Source organism: Pleurodeles waltl, chromosome 1_2, assembly GCF_031143425.1.
Source record: "Pleurodeles waltl isolate 20211129_DDA chromosome 1_2, aPleWal1.hap1.20221129, whole genome shotgun sequence".
NCBI lineage: Eukaryota > Metazoa > Chordata > Amphibia > Caudata > Salamandridae > Pleurodeles > Pleurodeles waltl.
The window spans coordinates 724,296,812-724,320,443 of NC_090437.1; the positions used below are offsets into that span (position 1 = coordinate 724,296,812).

At 46.2% G+C, this 23,632-nt stretch overlaps 1 protein-coding gene across 5 annotated transcripts in view; it reads right to left on the reverse strand.

The window, feature by feature from the left end:
* MAP9 (microtubule associated protein 9) overlaps positions 1-23,632 on the reverse strand; it is a 169,856-nt gene that overhangs the window by 30,950 nt on the left and 115,274 nt on the right. For all 5 annotated transcript variants that reach the window (XM_069243068.1, XM_069243059.1, XM_069243083.1 and 2 more), the window contains one exon: positions 17,888-18,023. In XM_069243068.1, coding sequence (XP_069099169.1) covers positions 17,888-18,023 — 136 coding nt within the window. The remainder of the gene's footprint in view (positions 1-17,887; positions 18,024-23,632) is intronic.

Sequence of the window (23,632 nt, forward strand, 5' to 3'; positions counted from 1 at the left end):
AATGTAATACCAGTGAGACACCCCAGTTAAAAATGTTGCCTTCCTAGGTTAGGGAGTGTGGCCCGGGGTGGAGTTGGGCCTAGCTGCTTCAACAGCAGATACATCACTGTAGTTGTGTACAACTTCCCTTGCATACATCTTGAATTGATCATAAAACCGATTTACAGAAGATTATATCGGTAGATCCAGGAGGACCTCGGGTAGTTTCCCTTGAAATGTAGAGGTGGCATTTAGGGAGCATAGGCATTTCAGCATTACAACAGTGTACACCAGTAATAACACACTATCACACAAGTGCACGTGGATGCAGGACATGGACAGATGCGGGGGGAAAACCATCGTTTTAGATTGGGCGCCTCATTTCATTAACCCGAAGACAATGAAGGCAGTTGGGTGTCACCGTGCACCCAAGTACTGCGGATGTTTGAATCTCCCAGCACTGTGTGCTTAATTCGGTATCTAGATAAAGAGCACCAGCAAATGATAAAAAGGTATCAACAACTATTACACCCAGCACAAGTCCTCTACAAGCAAGACTTAGATTTGAGAATGTAACTCCTAGTTCCTCGCATATGATTAAAAATAGTGGCTATTTTAGCTATTTTCAAGCTCAATTACATGTTAATATGTCGAAAACTCACAAGTGGTTTTATAAAAGTAGCAGAACAAAACATGCTTTTCGCATATCTGCTTAGTTTATTCATCTTGTTGAGGGCACAGCATTACTTATGGCAACGTTGTCACATTTTCTTAGGACTAGTGCTCTGTGCTCATGTGAACAAGGCACTACAATAGGTACCACACTTCTCTGGATTAAGATAAATTTAAAGAACTCCCAAATCCACGAGGAGGCACAATTTGCAGTATAGAACTGCTTATGGTAATTTATTGAACAGGATAAAATGTTGCTGTTCCAGAGGTGGGCGTCCACTCTAAATCCAACTCGCTGTGCTTGACTGGTTGTTTTCTCAATATGACGAAGGCAATGAATTGGAACAATGCAGTATTATAAGGATTAATCTTAGGAGCCTAGCTAGGGTTAAAAGAAAACCAGGAAGGGTGCAGAGTACTTACATTTTCGAAGCATTGTGTCTCAGAAGCACCAGTCAGACTAATTTTCTTCTGTATAGATTTCACAAGGCTTAGCCTGCATCATAAAGCAGATCATTCAATATGAAAATTGGATCATCAAGCTGATGAAGGGTTTGCAACTCCTTTGTTGCTATCTCATCCACAATTCGAAAATTAGCTCTTCCGGATATTTGATTTAATGTCAACTCAGTAGCTGACATTGGCTTCTAAGTGGGGAGGTTGAGATTAATTGGTGTTCTAGCTCTGTTTGGCTCTAGGGGCATGTGGAGCCTACTGAGAAAGTAGTGGGCACTGGATTTGGATGTATAATTTAAGGTCATGCTGTGCTCCATAGTGAATTGCTGTGTTATTGCCTCGATCTGAAGGCTCCCCTAAGTTATCCACTGCTACCCTTGGGTAAAACAGGTCTAGTGGACAGTCTAGGGAGGTTCTGAGTTGCACATGGACAGGCTGGAGGAGGGAGACAACCTTCTGCTGGCCCAGTCCATTGAGCCCCATCCCAGTATGATTTTTAAAGGGTATAATTGGTGTAGGTCACCTGGTGCTGTGACCAGGGAAATAGTTTTGCAAAATTTACAACCCTGCTTTCACCAGATGATCATGTGCTTCCTTGATTATCACTTATGTAAATGTTTTCTGATTCTTGGCCAACAGGATTTTAGGAGTACTGTAGGTAGGAGGTACATTAAGGATACTTGCCGAGTTAAGTCGAAGGACAAGTGGAGTCTAACACTGAACTCAGTCATTTTTGCATCAAAACTAGGAGACACCTTTGACACTAGGGCTTCTCAAGGATGCGGTTTAATATTTTCAGCCATTACGGCTGATTATTTGGTTATGAATGGTACAGTGCAGGTCAGAGAGGTTGTCTGGCCATCATTTAGACCAGGGTATGAAGGGTCAAGAAAAAGGAAATGACATGTGGTGCCCACTCATGAATCTGCTTGATTTTCAAATGATTAAATAAGGTGTTCTTGTGTACGCAACAAAGAGTCTCCTTAAGTCTGGCGGTAAGACTCTTAACTCTACATAATGCATTAGCCGCGGTGATTGGACAAGGTAGATTTCTCTGAGGTGCGGAACAATAACCCAGAAGGCATGTTCAATTATTGATCCTTTGGCAGGGGTAGGGTGCGTTCGCCCCACCTTGCTCTGTGGTGGTAGTTTTGCTAAAAGAGATAATTTTTATGGGCCTAAAACACCTTGATTGGATGTTTCTTAGTCCCATTAATGAGGGTTTAAGTGAGGCACAGGGGCTGGTTGGAGGGGAGGCTGATCTGGAGGTGGACCAGACTCTCTAGCTCTACAGTGGGGTGACCCAGGGTATGATCTTTGAAAGGGTGTGACCAGTGTAGGTCACGTGGTGCCCCAAGCAGGGGTGGTGTGGTAAGCGGTTCCCTGGTTACTGTAGGGATGTGGAATTGCTATCGCCCGACGCCTGGGACATATTGTTTGGGGTCAAGGGCAACAAGTTTTCGTGTTTATTTTGTCCTTGGGACAAGTAGGCCCAACCCCCTGCAGCACAAACTCTTTCACTTCCAGTTTACAGAAAAGGGAACTGTTTGTACTGTAGTTCAGGTAATATGAGTGTACATATCTGAATGCTGTTTGAACTTGTATTTATAGTTCATTAATGAAAAGCCTTCATTATTAGGGTGAGTGCTGAAATAAATGTTTTAAGGTCACAGTGCACTACTTACAGTGGTTCCAGTGAGAAAAAGAAAAAATATGTGCACACGTTTTGAAAAGTTTAACAATATGAGGCTAAGTATAATGCTCCCAGAATGCTCTGATTAGATGCACATGTTTCCAGAAGCTTGAAAGCAAGACTGATGATTCTTGCTTTCAAAATTAAATGTTCAGAAAAAAATGGAGGTAGGGAAAAAAAAAAACCTTTTCACTACTATGAAAGTTTAGGTGCTATTTTTTTGAACTGTCATTTTGTAAAATGTATTGATACATGCTAATATTTCCCAAAAATATTCCTCAAGGAAAATCGGTGTAGCCATTTTTAACAAGATTATGGGAAGCATGAAAATAAACAAGCACTGGCAAAGCCAAACGATTCGACATTTTTTGTGAGTCTTTTGGTTTTGTTAATGAATGTCTTGTTCTGACAAGGTTTTTTTTACCACTTTATTGTTGTCGGAGCTGCCAGGCCTGTGCCATTATAACAAACACTGGCAAAAAGAAAAAAAAGATTTTGGTCTCAAAAAGCACCCATTGCCACTAGTGGCATAAGAAAAGGCCCCACAGCCTCCCTCCAGGGGCTCCCTCAGCACAGTACCTGCTCTGAGTGAGTCTCTCCATGTTCTTTGCAGGGGAGCCCCTTTCAGTTTTGTTACACCACAATTGCCACAGGAGTTCTGGGCACTGAACAAAACTACTTTGTGTGTCAATATGCTCCTTGTGGAAGAGCAGAATGCAATCACTCACAATAAAGCCAGGCGATAGAGAGAGAAATAGAACTTTAATAAAAACAAAATGTTTTTGATAACGCCGGACCTAATTAGGGACAAAATTCCTAAGAGCGTCACAAAAGTGCACCCATGGTATATGTCTTTGAATTAGTAGCTTTCATGAATTCACAAGAACTTACAGAAGTAGACCAGGAAATTGTACTCCGAGGAAATATTTGTGAACTGTAGTTTAGCACAAGCAAATATGCATGTGTAGATTTGGTCATGTGAAAATATATTGAGCGTTTACAAGTTCACTTTCCCTCCAACCTTTTTTTCCCAACACTGGAAGAACTCCTACTTCCGTCATTGTCAGGAGTACATTTCCAACCTTTCTACCTTTCTCATTTGGGAAAAGATCATAGAACAGCTGGTGGAAATCCTTAAAACATGCAAGTTAGTAGATTATCAAACTCAAAGGCATTCCAACCATGGAGGACTGACGGTGCTGGGTGTCCAGGCCCTCTAGTCTCACTCTGGGGTGACCCACGGTATGTTCTTTTACAGGGTGTGACCGGTGGAAATGTGGTGTCCTGAGCAAGGACTGTGCAGTTCCCTGGTTACTTTTTCTTTAAACATACAACTCTGTGTTCATCTGCAAATTGTGTACGCACTTTAGCAGCACTTATACAAAAGTGAACTTGAAGGGGGGCCTGAGGGATGTAAATATTGTACATATGTTGTATATTAGGTTTGTTGCTTTGATTGGATGTTTCTTAACCCCATTAATGAGGTTTGAGCGAGCCACAGAAGCTGGTTGGAGGGGGAGCTGAACTGCTGGTGCTCCAGACCCTCTACCCCTACCATGGGGTGACCCACAGTATAATCTTTTAAGGGGTGTGACAGGTGTCCCAATCAGGGATGGTGCAGTGAGCTGTTCCCTTTTACTTTTTCTGGAAATATAAAACTGAGTCTTCAGCTGTGGGTCTTGTGCTTGCTCGAGTATCGATTATGCAGATGTGCCCTGGGAGGACACATCCTGGTAGGACACATCATTTGGAAGAAGAATGTAAATATTGTACAAGTGTGATATAGTATGCCAGCAATGTTGGTTGTCAAGATACAGAACTTATGTTATTCACTGTCTGCATTTGCAAACAATCTGTACTGCCGGTTTGGGAGTAAATCTAACCTACACCCTACTTACCACAAAACTTGTCAAGTGTGCTTTTTTCATAATTGGTAGTGTGAGGGGTGAAGGCAGTAACGACATTGCACATATGCACGGACTACAGGGCAGGGAGGTCCTGTGCTGGTTTTGTATGAAAACCACAGTCATTTATGCCATAGGCTCCTGTCAGAGGTGGTGACCTTAGGGAACAATACAACATGTTAGAAATGGACTTTGCCATGTCAGAAGAGTTCAAATAACTGGTTGAACAGCCCTGCCAAGTACCACGCATCAGGGGTCAGACTAACGCATTTGAGTGTGGTGCCCGCAACCCCTCACCAAAATGCATTCTGACCGAGATGCACGGACCTGCGGTAATAGCAAGCGCAGTCCAGCCATGTGTGACTGAGTTCATTCACACTGTGTTGCATGACTGAGCCTGTCAGCGTTTTCGTCGAAACACATTGGCCTCTAAAATTATCATAATCCGACACTTCCTCGTGTGGCTGGAACTAGACAGAATATTTTGCAAACCTTGAATCCCGCCTGAGCAGTCCCTGCGGCTAGGAAGACATCCACTGCCGCCCGGGTGGACCGGGTAATAATTAGCTACTCATCTGCTCCCATTCACATTTTAGGGGGCGGCGGTGTCTACACAAGCGTTTTGTGCTCCTTTCAAGGTACGTCACCTTTCTCAAAGAAAAATTCCGGTATTAACATTGGTTTGTTTTAACAGGGCAAAGGCTCGGACCTGATACATATAGTGAACTTCACATAATATTTGCTTTTGACATAAGCTTTCGGGTTTTGTTTATTTTACTTATCAGTTAGGGATTATTACGGGTAGATCTAGAGAAGGTTTAAAGTGTTTTATTATTTATATTTACTCTTTGAAGTACATGCTCATAAGGAGGAAAAATGCCAGCTCTGCACCTCACCTGCCTTTGCCTGTTACCTGCAATTATCATCACTCACATCTGGATTGGCGGCAGCTGAACAGTCAATAGTGACAGTTGTGACACACTTAAGAAGTGCAGTGATGACAGGGTCCGTCTCCAGCTCAAGAGTAAGTGAGATATACCTGCTCTATGCAGACCCTCATCTGCCTTAGTGCTGTACGCCCTCAAAGTATACACTACGCTTGCTCTCTGGCCCCATCCCGCTCTCTATGGGCTCTGTTCCTATATCTTTGCTCACCATCTCTTCTCGCTCTGTCCTGGTGCTATCATTCTTTAATTTCCATGGTCTCTGGTAAAGTTGCACACAAAGTGTCACACATAATGCACAAAATGTCACACATAAGCACGACGAAAAGAAGAAAACGTCACACCTGGGCAGTATGAAAACTTGGCATCTATGGTTGAAAATTAGATTTTTGTTGCACCTCATGGCAAACGTGGGTTTCGACTGCTTTAGGAGAACTGGTAGCACTCCATCATTAAGCCATCTAACCTATTAGGCACGAGTCACAGTTTTAGGTAGCTTGAGATCTTCAAGATTACTAGCGAGTTAGACAGAGCGGGAGTGTCTGCCAATTACTTGGCATCTTGACCACTTCTCTTTGATGACAGCAGGAAGTCACCATACTTATGTGCAATTAGTGGAAGATTATAAAAAGCGCATTGATAGAAAAGACCGTTGATAAACATAGCTCTTAAAACAGTAAAGAAACAGATTGCACTCGTGTACAATGTGTTTTTTTCCCTGAAAAACAAAACTTCTGATCTTACAGTACATGCTGCCTATTTTGGTACACCGAAAACATTAGTAAAACTGTAGCGAGCCGTTGGCAGAACGATAAAACACATTTCGAGAGTTGTTTAAGGGTTTTATTAATGGCGGTGCTGCCATCTTGTGGGTGATATGGACATAGATGAGTGTGTGTGTGTTCATCAGAGAATGCATTCTACCCATTGCCTCACATTGAAACAGGGAATTTCAGGCGGGAGGCAACTAAAGTAAAACGTTTTTTGCTTCAGAAATCGGGGGTCTCCTGTCTGAATGTTTGTCTGCTAGAATGCATAATCTGCATCAGCCTAGCATATACTGTACTTAACCTCTACATTTAAAACATAAAAGTAGCCTATGTTATACTGTGTGTAGTTAATTTTTAAATGAATGATTTGCACATTGCATACTGTTACAGGATGGGACCCAACAGCACTATAAATACACATTACATTTACCTAGTGCACCACCCAGGATTGAAGTCAGAGACCCTACAGTTATACACATAAACATCTAAAGTCGGGAGCAACAATGCAAAGTGTCTGTTAACCCTGACAGCCTTAGGGTGGTCTTCCTTCAACGTTTTGCCTGCCTCCCTCCATTTTTCTGATCTCATTTTTGCTGGTTTTAGGGCGGTGCACCTTTTACCACTGCTGCCTAGTGCTAAAGTGCTCTCTCCTCTAAACATGGTAACATTGGCTCATACCCAATTGGGATATTTAATTTACCTATAAGTTCCTAGTAAAGGGCACTAGATGTGCCCAGGGCCTGTAAAGTAAATGCTACTAGTGGGCTGCAGCACTGATTGTGCTACCCATATAAGTAGTCTCTTAACCATGTCTCAGGCCTGCCGTTGCTAGGCCAGGGTGTGCAGTTTCACTGCCACTTCGACTTGGCATTTAAAACTACTTGCCAAGCCTTAAATTCCTTTTTTCTTCTATATGTCACCCTAAGGTAGGCCCTGAGTAACTCCTATGTGAGTAAAAGGCAGGACATGTACTTATAAGTTTTATATGTCATGGTAGCGAAAAATTCCCAAAGTCGTTTTTCACTACTATGAAGCCTTCTCCTCTCATAGGCCAGCATTACAGATTCCCTTATATGCTTTTAAGTGGTCATTTCTGATCTGAGAAGAATAGACTTGTCATATTTCGTATGGTTGGGATGGTAGTGAGAAATACTACTTGCTGGCTAACTTGGATTTTACATTACTATTTCAGAAATGCCACTTTTAAGAAATAGGCATTTTTCTGCACTTACTGCCATCTGTACCTTACAGCCTGTCTCTAATCCACGTGTGGCCTGTGCAGGTTGACAGCTCCCCTTTTGCATTCCACCCAAACAGTCAGAAAAAAATGACACTTAGCTGCATCTGCATTAATCTGCATACAGATGAGTTTCCCTGGGCAGGAAGGGTGGAGGGGCTCTCTCTTACACTACAAAGGCCGGTGGCTTACCTTCACACAAAGGACTGACAAGCACCCACAGGGCTCCTGGCAGACAAGGGTGGGCTGAAAGCAGAACTTGTGCTCTTCAAAACCACTTTTTGAAGTTTCCTCCACTTCAAAGGCACTTTTGGGTATAAATACTTGGTCTGTGATCCCACTAAATCAGACACTTCAGGACCTTCAACTGGACTCTGTCAGAGAGACTGCATGGCTGCCCAAAGTACTCGTCTGGACTGCTCTGCTGGAAGGACTGCTGGCCTGCATTTTGCCCTGCTTCCTGCTGACCCCTGACTCTGCTGGAAGGGCTCTGCCTTCCTCTTCAAGTGCTCTCCAAGGGCGTGGATTGAGCATGCCTCCTGTTCTGAGGTCTCAGGTATATCAAAGGCGTCACCAAAGAAAATAAAATTCAGAGCATTGAAAAATCAACGCATCACCTGCAAAATTTGATGCAACGCCTGCTGGATCAATGCAGCATCTGCCTCGCAGCTGAAAAGTCACTGCATCACCCGATGGATCGACGCAGAGCCTGTTGTCTCTGCTCTTCGCGTTCTGAATATTCCACAAATCATCCTTGGGCGTTAAAATATCCCCTCATCGCAGTGAGGAACCAAGTCTGCACATCGCCTTGCAGAGTGGAAAGATATTACTCATTGCGTTTGCCGCACAGATGCATCGCTTTACTTTTTGAGGCATCTTCTCCTTGACGACCCCTCTGCGTCATTATTTTTGACGCATCCCAGGTACTGTCTGTTAAAAGGATACAACTACTGATTCTTGAGGATTGAGACTCTTTTAAACCTTTTAAAAGTGATATCTTCACTTATGCATATTGGATCTTTGTTGTTTTAGTCTTATTTTATTTAGAGAAATATTATCTATTTTCCTAAACTGGTGTGGAGTACTTTTTGTGGTGTTTCACTGTGTTAGTGTATGAGTTATTGTACAGATACTTTACACATTGCCTTCTAAGTTAAGGTTGTCTGCTCTGAGCCAAGCTGCCGGAGGGTGAACACAGGATATTTTAAGTTGTATTGTGCATTACCATGACTAAGATCGTGGTCCTTACGTGGACAGGGTGCAGACTTCTGCTAACTAGAGAACCATTTTCAAACATTGATGATCAGCGGTGAGGATAAGACTTGTGTTTGTGCAGTGCCATACAATAGCTCTGTATACACTACCTATCCATATTTAAAGACAATTTAGATGTTTTTTCCCTTTTCTGCAATTTTTCCCTGCTTCACATTTTTTTATTTCATCCTATACATCATGTCTCTGGCTGGTCCTGCAAGTGGAGCCATGGAATTTAAGCTGGTTTAGCGGAGGATTAAGGTGTCAGCCAGTTGAAAAGCTTCTGCAAAGGGATTGTGGTACCTACCCACAGAGCCACCAAGAAGGTGGAGTTCCTAAAGGTGCTGAGGTCCCTGGCAGAGTCATGCACCCAAGGGGGTAGGAGCATGTGTCTAGGACTGTGACTAGGACTGTGACTGAGAAGCTACCTGCAGCAGTGGAGGGAGACACCCATGAAATTGTGCTACCTGTGAAAGCAGGGAGCAGTGTCTCAAATCATGGCCTGACCACAGAGGAAAGGAGAGAGGAGAGTGCATTTCAGCTGCAGTTAGCAAGACTAAAAATAGAGGCTGAGAGGGAAGCCAAGCAAGCTGAAAGTGAAGCTGAAAGAGAGGCTGAAAGAGCCTTAGCAGAAAAGAAATTACTTCTGGCTCATGAACAGAGTCTAAAAGAGCTGGAACTCAAGGCCAGACAGGTGGATTCCAGCAGTGATGGTGGCAGCATACGTACAGTACCTGATGGAGACAAGAGGGTTCATACACCCAAGGACTTGGTGCTCAGTTATGTGGTGAGAGAGGACATTGATAAGTGGTTTTCTGCTTATTATAGCTGCACTGAGTGTACCTGGGGTTCCTGAAGAGCACTGGAGGGCGAGCCTATGGAAACACATGCCGACACTTTGGAGGGACACCCTTCTAATATTAGAGGTTGGGGACCAGACCAAGTACAAGCCCCTGAAAGCCATTTTGACAGCAAAATGTGGACTGACTCCTGAGAAGTATCGCCAAAGATTCAGGGCCAATAACAAGCTCCCACAACCAATCCTGGGTAGATTTTATTAAATACTCCATTAAGGCACTGAACGGCTGGGTGCGGGCAGCAAGGTCAGTGATTAAGTCAGATTGTACAATTTAATCCTGAGATAGCACAAGCTCAGTATTTGTTTTGCGCCAGAGCCTAGTTGACAGTAAGCTGACTAATCCCAGGAAGCTTGCTGAGGAGGTGGACCTCTGGACTAGCACAGAGTGTCCAAAAGGTGGTCAAGGTTCCCAACGAAAGAGGGGGAAGAAAAACTTTAAAAAATAGGGAGTTCTCTAAAGGCCCCCAAAATAATTACCAAAGGAGTAGTGGTAACCAGTACCAGTCTGACCCAAAGAAGAAAGGGTTCTTTGATCACAAGAAAGGGAGGTTTGTTCCCCAAGGTGCAGAGTGCTCCAAGTATGGTAACTCTAAGGGCAACTCCAAATGTCCCAAGAGGGCACAGCTCCCCAGTGGGGGGCAGATACATGGGTTGGCTAGTGTAGCACTTGGGGAGGAGATAGTCCCAGATAATTTGGGGGAACAGACATAGGTAACCCTAGTGACCCTAGGGGGTTGCAGATATGGCACCAAAAGCCCACATGCTTGCCAATACTTACAAGTATAGGCAGTGGGTCACCATTAATGGGCAATGGGTGGAGGATCTGCATGACAACTGTCAAGTGTCAATTGGTGTCAGCATAGCAGGTCCTACCGAACACATTCCACAAAGTCATAGTCACCAACAATCGTGAGAGCCATCTACCAATGGCTCTGGTTGCCTTTGAGTTGGGTGAGGGGTCTATGGTACTCTGAAAGTAGCTGTGAGTCCTGCCATGCCTGTCGATTGTCTGTTAGACAATGACCTGGAGCACACTACCTAGAGCGAGGTAGAGCTCAGGTCTCACTTGGAGATGATGAGATTGCCTGAGTGGGTCTGTATGACCACACAGTCCATGGCTGCCCAGGAAGGGAGTCAACGGTATCTGGAGCCTGGAATAATGGCCCAGATGGCTGTCAAGGGGCACCATAAACAGGTCCCTAAAGTTCCAGCGGTGGAGGTTTACGAGGTCCCTGAGGAGGAGGCATCTGAACCAACTGGGGAGGACACTGCCGCCCTAGGTGACCTACTTAAGCTTGCTGGCTGGCAAGTTGAAGGTGGGCCCACCAGGGAGGAATTCTGAAGAGCACAGAAAGAGTGACCCACTCTTGAGGGCTTGAGGCGACAGGTCTTAGCCCATGCAGCAGCTGAAGCCTCTAGGGATCACCTAATCTACGGGGAGAATGATCTCCTATATAGTGAGCCTGAGGCTCCGAGAACTGGGGAAGCACATGTGCTGGTGCCCCCCACCCCCAGTGTTACTGGGCCTTCCTACTAGGTTTAGCACATTACATACCACTGGCAGGACCTTTAGAGCAAGACAAGATGTTTGCCAGGCTTGCAGCCCACTTTTATTGACCACGAATGAAGACAGCCTCAGATAAATTCTGCAGGTCCTGTCCCACACGCCAGGCCAGTGGGAAGTCAGGGGAAACGCTGAAAGCTCCTCTGATCCCATTCCAAAACATTGGCAACCACTTTGAAAGGGTGGGCATCAACGTCATTGGTCTATTGGAATCCCAAGACAGCCCGAGGCAACAGATTCATCCTGGTCTTGGGGGACCATGCCACACGCTATGCAGAGTCCATCCCTCTGAGGACAGTGACTGCACCTGTGGTGATCAGAACTGTGATTGGGATCTTTACCCATGTGGGGGTTCCCCAAAAAGATAGTCTCTGACAGAGGCACTAACTTCATGTCTGCATACATGAAGTCCATGTAAAATATGTGTGGTGTAACTTATAAGCTCATCACATCCTATCACCCTCAATCCAATGGTCTAAATGAAAGGTTCAGCAAGATCTTGAAGGGCATCATTGCAGGCCAAGAGGCGTAAGTGGTATGTCCTCTTGCCATGCCTTCTCTTCACCTACAGTGAAGTGCCACAGAAAGGAGTAGGGTTCAGTCCCTTCGAACTCCTCTATGGCTACCCTATCAGGCGACCTCTAAGTATTGTCAAGGAGGGGTGGGAGTAAGCTCCCAGGAAACCCCCACCAGGGTGTTGTCAGCTACATGTTGATCGTCTGGAACCAGATACACCACTTCTGGAAAAAGGCCAACAGCAACCTCAAGGCCAGTCAAAAGGTAATGAAATGCTGGTATAACCAGAAGGCCACTCTGGTAGTGTTTCAGCCTGGTGACAAAGTATGGGTCATAGAGCCAGTAGAGCCCAGAGGTCCTCAGGAGTACTGGGCGGCACATACAAGATCAAGGAGCGTAAGGGGGAGGCCACTTACTTAAAGGAACTCCAGACCCTACGAACCCCCGAAGGGTGCTCTATATCAACAGACTAAAGCCTCACTTTGAGAGGTGCGATGTGAGCATGCTCCTTGTGACAGATGAGGGTGTGGAGGGGGAGAGAGAGCCTCTCCTTGACACCCTCTCTGCACAGAAAAATGATGGATCAGTGGAGGGTGTCAACATCTCTGCCAATCTGACCCCAGAGCAGCAAAGTGACGGTTACCAGATGTTGGGGCAGTCTGCCTTACTGTTCTTCCTCACTCTTGGACAGACACACCTGTGCACCCATAATATTGACAAGGAAGTCTCCCTGTAAAAAACAAAATTTACAGGTTGTCAGACAGGGTGAGAGCCAGCATCCAGGAGGAGGTCTCCAGAAAGTTAGCATTAGGGGTGAAAGAGCCCCCTAACAGTCCCTGGTCCAGTCCTGTGGTGTTGGTACCAAAGGCTGCCCCACCAGGCGTCAACCCAGAACTTTGGTTTGGTGTGGACTACAGAGGACTCAGTTCCGTCACAAAGACTGATGCTCACCCCATTCCCAGAGCTGATGAGCTCATTGGCAGGCTAGGCAATGCCAAGAGCCTCAGTACTTTTGATTTGACATCAGGGTATTGGCAGATCGTCTTGAATGAGGGAGTAAAAGAGAGGTCAGCATTCTCAACCCCTGAGGACCATTACCAATTCTGGGTGATGCCCTTTGACTTGAAGAATGCCCCTGCTAACTTCCAATAGTTGTTTAACAGGGTCTTGGTTGGCAAGGAGCCCTTCTGTGCCACCTACGTAGACAACATTGCCATCTACAGTGCTAGCTGGGAGGAACACCTGCATCACCTCCAAGAGGTGCTTCAGGCCCTGTAACAGGCATGCCTGACAATCAAGGCCATCAAGTACTAGATTGGGCAGGGTTCTGTGGTGTATTTGGGACACCTGGTAGGTGGTGGCAAGGTGCAGCCCCTCCAGGTCAAGATTGAAACCATCATGGCCTGGCAACCACCCAAAACTCAGACCTCACTGGCTATAACAGAAGATTTGTTAAGGGATATGGCGCCATCAGTGCCCCCTTAACTGACTGACTTCCAAGAAGCAGCCCAGCTTGGTGATCTTGACAGAGGCTCATCAGAAAGCCTTTGATTCTCCCAAGGAAACAATGTCCACAGCACCTGTGCTCACGGCCCCTGATTACTCCAAGGAATTCATCGTGCAGATGGATGGTTCAGAGCATGGCATAGGGGCAGTCTTAGCACAACTGAATGAGGAGTGCCTAGACCAACAGGTAGCCTTCATTAGCAGGAAGTTATTTCTACAGGAACAGAAGTAGAGTGCCATTGAAAGAGAATAATTTGCTGTGGTCTGGGCACTGAAGAAGCTGAGACCATACCTATTTGGTACTGACTTCGGAGTTTAGACAGACCAAAGACCCCACAGACAGCTCATGCAGATGAGGGGTGAAAATGCTAAACTTGAGGTGGTCCATCTCCATACAACGAATGGACTTTACGGTGGAGTATCGCCCAGAGACTGACCACCCCAATGCTGATAGTTTTTCCAGATTCTTTACCTTAGTGAAGAAAGCTCCCAAGGGGTTGGGTAGCTCTCTTCACTTTTAGCTGGAGGGGGGGGGGGGCATGTGTTAGACCTGACAGCCGTAGGGTGGTCTATCTCCAACTTTTTACCTGCCTCCCTCCACTTTTCTGATCTCCTTTTTGCTTTTTTTATCTCCTTGTTGCTATTTTTAGGACTCTGTACACTTTATTACTGCTGACCAGTGCTAACATGCTTGTGCTCTTTCCCCTAAACATGGTAACATTGGCTCATACCTAATTGGCATATTTAGTTTACCTATAAGTCCCTAGAAAAGTGCACTAGATGTGCCCAGAGTCCGTAAATTCAATGCTACTAGTAGGCCTATAGCATTGATTGTGCCACCCACATAAGTAGCCCCTTAGCAATGTCTCAGGTCTGCCATTGGTAGGCCTGGGCATGCAGTTTCACTGCCACTTTGACTTGGCATTTAAAATTACTTGCCAAGCCTTAAATTACCATTTTCCTCCATATAAGTCACCCCTAGGTAACTCATAGGGCATGGTGCTATGTGAGTAAAAGGCAGGACATGTCCTGGTAGTGAAAAACTCCCAAAGTCATTTTTCACTACTGTAAAGTCTGTTCTTATCATAGGCTAGCATTAGAGATTCCCATATATGCTTTTAAGTGGTAATTTCTGATCTGAGAGGATTAGGCTAGTCATATTTGGTATGGTTGGAATGGTAATGAGAAATCCTACTTGCTAGTTAAGTTGGATTTTACATTACTATTTCAGAAATACAATTTTTAGAAAGTAGGCATTTTTATGCACTTACTGCCTGCCATTTGTGCCTTACAGTCTGTCTCCAGTTCACGTCTGGTCTGTGCTGGTTGACACCTCCTCTTCTGCATTCCATCCACACAGTCATAAACACAGGACACTCAGCTGCATCTGCATTCATCTGCATACAGATGGGTTTCCCAGGACAGGAAGGGTGGAGGGGCTCTCTCTTACACTTCAAATGCCAGTGGCCTGCCCTCACACAAAGGACGGATAACTCCCCACTGGACTCCTGGCAGACAGGGCTGGGTTGAAAAGGGAATGTGTGCACTTCAAAACCACTCTTTGAAGTTTCCTCCACTTCACTAGGGATTGTGACACCACCAAATCAGACACTTCTGGAACTATAATTGGACTCTGCAGAGGGACTGCCTGGCTGTCCAAAGGACTCATCTGGATTGGTTTGCTGGAAGGACGGCTGGCGTGCTTGTTGCCCTGCTACCTGCTGAACTGTGACTCTGCTGGAAGGATTTTGCCTTCCTCAAGTATTCTTCAAGGGGTTGGACTTAACTTGCCTCCTGTTCTGAGGTCTCATTGCTATCAGAAACTTCACCAAAGAAGAAAAAATCCAGCATGTAAAAAAAAAAAAAAAAAAAAAATGATGCAACGCCGGCAAAATTCAAAGCAATGCCAGCCTGATTGACGCAGCACCTGCCTAGCAACTGAAAAATCACTGCATCAACTGCCAGATCAATGCAGCGCCTGTTGCCTCTGTTCAACCTGTTCTGGGTTTTCCATGCATTGTCCCTGGGCATCAAAATACTCCTGCATCACAGTGAGGGAACTAAGGCTGCTCTCCTGGAATCTGAGGCATCACCGTGCAGCGTGGAAAGAAACAACGTATGGCCTTTGCCACGCCAGAAAATTTGAAGCATTGCTTTACTTTTCAATTCATCTCCTCCTCTGCGGCCCCTATGCATTGTTATTTCTGATGTATCCCAGGTATTGTTTGTTAAAAGGATACAACCACTGATTCTTGAGGATTGAGACTCATTCAAACCATTTAAAAGTGATGTCTTGACTTGAGCATATTGGATTTTTGTCATTTTGCTATACTTTTTTTCAGATAAATATCTATTTTCCTAAATTGGTGTGGGGTACATTTTGTGGTGTTTTTATTGTGTTACTGTACGAGTTATTTCACAAATACTTTACACATTGCCTTCTAAAATAAACCTGCCTGCTCTGTGTGAGCACAGGATAATTTAGGTTGTGTTGTGACTTTCCCTGGCTAGGACTGTGGTCCCTACTTTGACAGATTGCATACCTCTGCCAACTAGAGACCCAATTTCTAACAATGTTCCACCCAGATCCATGTGTGGTGTCACCCCAGATCAGTTTTTAATTTGAATTCTGGGACTTGTAGTCTAGGGTTTTCCATTAGAAAACATGACTGGACCTGGAAATTTTGGCACCTTTGGCAGTGAGCAAACTGTGTTGTCCTACCAAAACAACTCATTCCAACAGCAGCCCGCAGGCCATACAATAAGTACCACAGAGATAGAGAAACGCTTCCTAAATAGAAGACGCTTGTGTGCTTATGCAGTAGGAAATAAAATGGAGAGCGCAGGGCATACGTCCTAAGAAAGAAGTGTTGGGACTAACTAAGAGTTTGGAAGCGATATCACGGCATGGCGACATCACTGCATGTAACAGCACATGACATCACAGGAAGTGGCATCTGTAAAATAATTTTAAAAAATAGTTATTTAAATGTCTATTCATGTAAATACTTATAGAGTCCACTACAGCTGCCATTCCTAATGGTGCATGCTCTTTTATAAGGGGATTTAAACCAAGTCAAAAGCTGGCTTCCAAATCCTAGTTTCTCCTAAATGCTCATACAGTGAAAAGGTGTGTGACTTTGTTTCCCCTCCACTGCTATGGCACCTAAGTGTGAGGATGCAGGTAGCTAACAGACTGTATTGTACTGGGGCAAAAGGAGAGCGGATGGCCTTTAAATCAGCACGTTGTCTTGGACCCAAAAGGAGGGATGAAATAATTATGTTGCTTTACTACCTGCACATGGTTGCTTGTCGGAAAGTATTCAGCAGTGTAGGTGCTGCTGAATGTGTCCTGATGTAGGAAAATTACACTGGGACAAGTTCAGCTTACTTCACCGGAGCCCAACTTCTTAAAAAGGGGGGATGGTGTCCATCCTGTAAAAATAGTGAGTAGACGCGGTCTACCTGTGTCTGCCTGCGTGTACGCCCGACTTGTGCCCTGGGGGAGCACATAGCAGATTATATAAAAAGTAAAATGAACTCACAGAGCAGAACTCTGCCAACAGATTAGTTAAGAAGAAAGATCATGAAGCTTCCGTAAGGGGCAAAGGAATAAGAACTGTTGCGCTGTACCTCTGCGACAGTGAAATAAGGCAATGACAATGCCATGACCGTGACAGACTGATTGCCGGTAGTACATGCTGCGGGAGACACTGATTTAATTACTTTGAGGAGTATAACATTGGGAAATACGCGCCGGATGTACGAGACCTGCCCTCCTACAAAATGGGGTGGGGCAGAGTAACAGCAGTGGGAAAGACTGAAAAATGGTAGCAGCAATTGGAGATACCAGGGAAAGGAGGAAGGGGAGGGAGCAAGGAGCAGAAGGTGACACCGTTGCTCAAGCCCTGTTGAAGTTTGAGCCTTATTAAGGAACACTTATTTTCCTAATCTCCAAAGTTGTAATAGAAAGGCAATGGCAGAAAGTGTAAATCTGTGAGATGCCAAGGGCTGATCTCAAAATATAACCAAAAGCCTATCGAGTCAATGCCTAACATCCAATGGCGGAGAGCAGCTGGCCTCAAGCCTCTCTCTGTATGTTCAGTGCTGTGGTAGATTACGTATTGTGCTTGTGGTGGTTATATTGTGTGTGTGTGTGTGTGTGTGTGTGGTGCCATCAAGTTTTTCCAAAGCACTAAAGCTGCCTGTAGTCAAACTTAATAACAGGACAACCTAAAGAGTGTGTTACAAAAGTGATTTGTCATGAATTGAACACATTTCTTACTTTCACACAGAACCATGAAACATTTCAAGCCAACATACATTCAAAAAGAGACATTTTGAAAGGTTTAAAATGTTTTCAAAGTTAGGGCATCATATAAGAGCTACCAGAAGGGGAAAATGAAATAAACGTAAGCACACAGTGGTAAAGACACTTGCCCACATCAAAGGAGCTGCTGGACTCAGACCTGGATGTGGAAAGAATACCCTGTCCTTCTTATGACAGAAATTAAACTGAAGCATAGTACTTACAAGCCATCGTTCATACTCCTCCATTGCCTTTTTTTCTTGCCATTCTTTTTCTGCTCTTTCTTTCTCTTGCTTCTCTTTTTCCTCTTGGAGTTTTTCCTTCTTTTTTGATTTCAGAACGTCTTCCTTTTTTTCACTCCTACATTTTGGAAACGGCTAAAATGTTAATAGAACAGAAAAGATAGGAAGCAAAAACTTCAACAAATACCTGCATTTTTTTACAGTAGCTAACTGGAACGCAAAGGTACATCTTTTTTATTCACCTGATATATTGAAACTTGATTATTTCAAAATGTATAATGTACAGACATATTTAGAATTTGCATATTTTTTGTTTAAATTATTAGTTTTCTCAGGAGGAGAAACAGCTGCTGCAGACTAAAATTATATTGCACTTGTTGGCACGGATATTTCCTCTGCATTAGGGGCAGGTGGAACTCACGGAGTTTCACGCCACAGAATTCCATGAAGTTACATAAAAACTCTGAGATTCTGTGAAGATCTGCATATGGGTGGAGTTAGGCATGTTACGCAGCTCACGCCGATTTTTATCACCAGCAGCTCGTTCTTCGTTGAAAAGTCAGAGCGAAAAGCACCACGCTGCATGCCAGAGTGCACTGTTTTTTGAGTTGATTTTGCTAGTGCTCACGTAGATTTTCTACTTAAGTGGGGCTTTCTCACAGCGAATGGATGCAGCCGCCCGCGTTGAGGCTATCTCACCAGGTACCTCTCTAATGACCAAAAATCATTAAAGAGGATGCCAAATCACAATTGCCAACTTACCATTTGCAAGCTGTGTGAGAAAAAAACTTCATAACATAGTGGTCAGCAGAATTTTGCCGTAACTCAGCAATACATGCGTAATGCAGAGTGGCCAGATCTCCTCCAGCTCTGCTGGCTGAGCGAATGTATCACCCACCCCTACTCTACAAGGTGGTGGACCTGCACCCTTGACCTAAGTGCCTGACTGTCCTAATGTCTGGATCCAAAATGCTGTTTTTTTTGTCATAAGTAATATGGATCATGCATGTGCGCCATGACATAGGCCTGTCTCATATATTGCGGTCTTGTTTAACAGGAGTTGCACCCAAAGAGCTACCATCATACTGGTAGAAGGCTACTGCCTTCACCAGGATCCAAGCAGCATGAGCGCAGTGGTGACAGCATACTATGTAGTGGTCAGTAGGAGTAAACAGGTCCTTTTCTGCTGCTGTGTGGTAACTCACCATTTACACAGTGTGTTGGGAAGTGCTGTGCAGCGCAGAAGTAGTATAGCTGTACTGGGCGTACATGTGCCTGGGAATGATACACTTCAGGGATAATGCTGTACTGTGCAGTGTGTACATGATGAGTGCATATGCTGGGTGTATGTGTGCCTATGAGTAGTACAAAACACAGAACAAGTAGTACTAAGCAGTGCGAGCATAGTAAATTCAGGTTTTGGATGTATGCATGCCTATGAGTCTTACAGTACATGAAGGATTCAGTGCTGGGTAGTGCGTGCATGTTAAATGCATGTGCTGGATGTATGAATGCTTATAAATGGCACAATACACGAATGATACAGTGCTATGCATTGTGTGTAGGTTGTATACATGCAGTGAGTATATGTGTGCCTGTGGATGGTACAATACATGGAGGGCTCTGGCTTTCATTTTAGGAGACCCATGCCTACGTGGTGGAATATGGGGAGGAGGTAGAGGAATCTTCCCAGCCAGATTTGCTCCATTTCAGTAAGCTGGGTAGAACATACTGGAGAGGGGAAGAGCCAGGCTTTCCCTATGCACTTGAAAGGGTGCTCTTTGATTCAGTAAAAGGTCACAAGGAAGGGGCATAGCTTCATCTCAGGAAGGAGATGGAGCTGATAAGAGAATCATAAAGAGTAGGGCTGGGGCCCTGGGCTAACCATACACATATCACTGTGGCTGATATCCAAGTGTGAACTCTACTCACTACCATGACCTGTGTTGTTGAGCTATCAGCTTGGGAGTCAGTCTTGCTGTGACAGGCAGCTTTCAAGAGGAAGAAGAGGGCAGAGAAATGGGCACTTAAAAAAAAGAAGACCCCCAAATTAAACTTCAAAGAATTAGACTCTAAATCACGTTTAGTGACTGGAAATAGACTATAAGAAGGGGAGCTAGAAACCCCAAAATTGTCCTCAGCCATGCAGCCAGACAGACTGTGTGAGGAGAGGAGGTTCTGCAAAAAATCTGCCTGTGACCAAAGCCTGCTAGCCTCCCTGCTGCATGAGGGGACATCACCAAGGGAATCCAAGACCACCTGCCATGGACAATGGAGCACCAGCACCTGCCCGCCCACCAAGAATAGTGTGCCATGTGAGGAAGAGGGGAAGAAGGAAGAGGAGGGCACTGGAAGGAGTGAGGTCCAGTGGGGAGCTCTGTCAAGTGGACTACCACTATGAGGAGTGAGGAGATGGCTGCTGCACCGATCGGGGTGTTGTCCATGAGTAGAACATAGAAGGTGATCCCGGTATGCGAGAACAGGGCCACAGTCAATTTAGCATTGACGTGCTGGTTGGGCTGAAGCCCATGCGTAGTAGGAAAGTGGTGACAAGAGTACAAGGCAGTAGGGCCCATACCCCGTGTTGGTCGCGGGCCATGAACCTGTATGCCAGGAGGGGCCATCGGCAGGGACTTCATTGTGTCGATCAGGCCAGAGCCCGAAATGTGAGGATATAGTGACACCGTATGCCAGACGGGATCATTTGGACATGGTCAGAATGGTCACACAGAGGAGTGAGGCCACTGTGGACCCTGTGCACCTGCCCAGGAAGAAGGCCATCACCCCTTACATCCCCCATTGCAGGAGGAACCAGAGACTTACCCAGTGAAGAGGAGTTGTCAAGAACATCTGGTCTCTGTAAAGGTGCAACCGCATGTGAAGACTCTTAGATGGTGTTAGAAATGGGGTTTGTGGTTGGCTAGGGCATGCACCTAAATCAGGCATAACCCACCACTCTAGTCAGGGTAAGGAAGCTACACACCCAAAATAACCCCTGCTCACCCCTTGGTAGTTCTGCCAGCGCAGTCAGGCTCATCCTGAAAGCAATGGGTAAAGTGTACACACCACCCCCCCCAAACCGCCCCACTGTGACACAGTAAATACACCACAAGAGACTCCACACAAAATTAAATGAAAATAGATGGTATTACATGTAAATCATTGACCAATAACTACTTTGCCAACTAGGCAATTCTCACATTGTCATATTGCAAATAAAAGACATAGGGGGTCATTACAACCCTGGCGGATGGCGGAGAACCGGCGGTAAGACCGCCAACAGGCTGGCGGTCTTACCTTGGTGTATTATGACCATGGCGGTTACCGCCATGGTCATCCGCCGGTTCTCCGTCCCGCCCGCCAGGGCGGAGATGACCGCCGGGCTGGAGACCTCGGTCTCCAGCCCGGCGGCCGTCAGTATACCGCCGGCGGTATTTGGACCCGGCTTACCGCCGTGGATTTCCAGCGGTTTGAACCGCCATGAAATTCATGGCGGTAAGCACTATCAGTGCCAGGGAATTCCTTCCCTGGCACTGATAGGGGTCTCCCCCACCCCCACCCCGACTCCCTCCCCTACACCCTCCACCACCCCTGCCACCCCCCAAAGGTGGGAGGGCCCCCCTCCCCACCCTGACCCCCAACATAACATTACACACACACACCGACACGCCTGCAGGCACCACCAACACACGCACACACTCCAACATACATGCCTACATCCACATGCACACCCACATTCAAACATACACGCACACATCCATACAGACATACCCACAGCCATACACACACTCATTCCCATACACACCACACCCCGCAAGCATACACGCACTCACACACCCCCTCTACATACACAGACGCACACCCCCATGCACGCACACAACACACAACACCCCCTAACCCCCCTCCCCTAACGGACGATCGACTTACCTGGTCCGTCGATCCTCCGGGAGGGGACGGGAGCCATGGGGGCAGCTCCGCCGACACCACACTGCCAACAGAACACCGCCACGGCGAATCACAGGACGTGATTCGCTGGGCGGTGTTCTGTTGGCGTGGCGGTGGAGGTGGAGTAACCTCCACTTCCCCGCCGCCCGCAAATATGGCTGTTGGCGACGCTCCGTCAGAATAACGACGGAGAGCAGCCAACAGTCATAATACGCCGAGCGGCAAACCGCCTGCACAAGCGGTCTTCCGCTCGGCGGTACCTCGACGGTCTTGCAAAAAGACCGCCGAGGTCGTAATGACCCCCATATTCCCCATTGCACATCACATTAAAAGACACCCTCCCTTTGTTCCCACGGTGGATCCTGAGAATATTCTTGTTACCCTAATGAGGCAAAAATGACATGTAATATTATGGCAGGTCCTGAAAAGACAGTATTAACACTGAGGGCGAAAGAACACATAGATTACCAATCATCCCTGCAGTACACAAATCACCACGCTGGTATTCACATATTATCAGTAAAATACAAATTACCATCACAAACACAGATCCGGTGCACCTGCACTTCTGTTATATGATAGGCGGTAAATATGAACACCAACCATAGGTCACAGGAATACCTGCACACCTACTAATGTAAATATGGTCACTTAAGGGAAACTGTAGGGTACAACCTATCACTGCGAAATGTAGAGTACCCAACATTCACCAAAAACATCTCCATATAAATATTGGCACCTACAGCCTCACCAGGAGACACAGCGCTCCTGCGCTGCTATTCTACATTATATGGTAAGTCATCCCCTAGCCTTCGTTACTGGGCCCTTTGCCCACTCAAATCAGAGAATGCAGTGAGTTCCCTAGGTGCAGATGCAGCTGGGCCTCTACTCTGGAGAATATGGCCACTTAGGGGCTCAACTGGGAAGAGTCCTCTGTGGAGGACTCCCTTCTGCCACGTCCACTTAGCCATAGCAGTTCTCTCCAAGGTTTGGCACACGAAGAGGAGAGGGAGGCCACACACTCCTCACCTCGGCAGGGAGACCCTGCTAGGCTCCCCGGGTACAGAATGGAGAAGGGTGGTAATGGTCGCTCCGGGCTCCCCCACTAGGGAAAATGCAGTACTTTTGAGGTGAGCCTTTGGGCTCCACGGCTTGCTGAAATGAAGCTCATCACTCTGCTAATATGGAAGCGGAGGGCCCACACACCTCCCCTGAGGGACCTCTGTCCTTGGCTCGGCAGTGTAGGCAGTCCCAAAAACAGCTGAGGGGAGCGCAGCTGCTCTGATGTTGGAAGTGGGGGCCAGCGCATGCCCAGAGGGCACCAGAGGGAGCGTGCTTCACCTGCGCTTGTAAGTCACTACCTGCGGCCACATCACATACTCCTTCTTCCTCCCTGGCTGCTCCTCACAGGTGGGGGCCACACATGGTCACAGCGCCCACTCTGCAGGTCCTGGCACAAGAGGGTAGCAATCAGCACACACTACCCACGCTTCAAAAAACACTGCACCACAGCTCCCAACAAAGCACTCCAAATGCACTGGGGAAGACAGTAATGAGGTATGCCAGCCCAGGATATCGCGCTTACCAAGTGATATAGTTCCATGCCAGGGGCAACACTTGAGCCTCTGAAATCCGATACTGGCCCCTGGACGATCACTGGGGCACACAGGAACAGAAGAACAGCAGCAGGCCAGCACATCAGGGTCCTTGGAATGAAGTGACAGTCCCTCCTGTGACCCAGCAGGCCACAGGTCAGCACTACAAGTAGGTCAGTCCTAATGG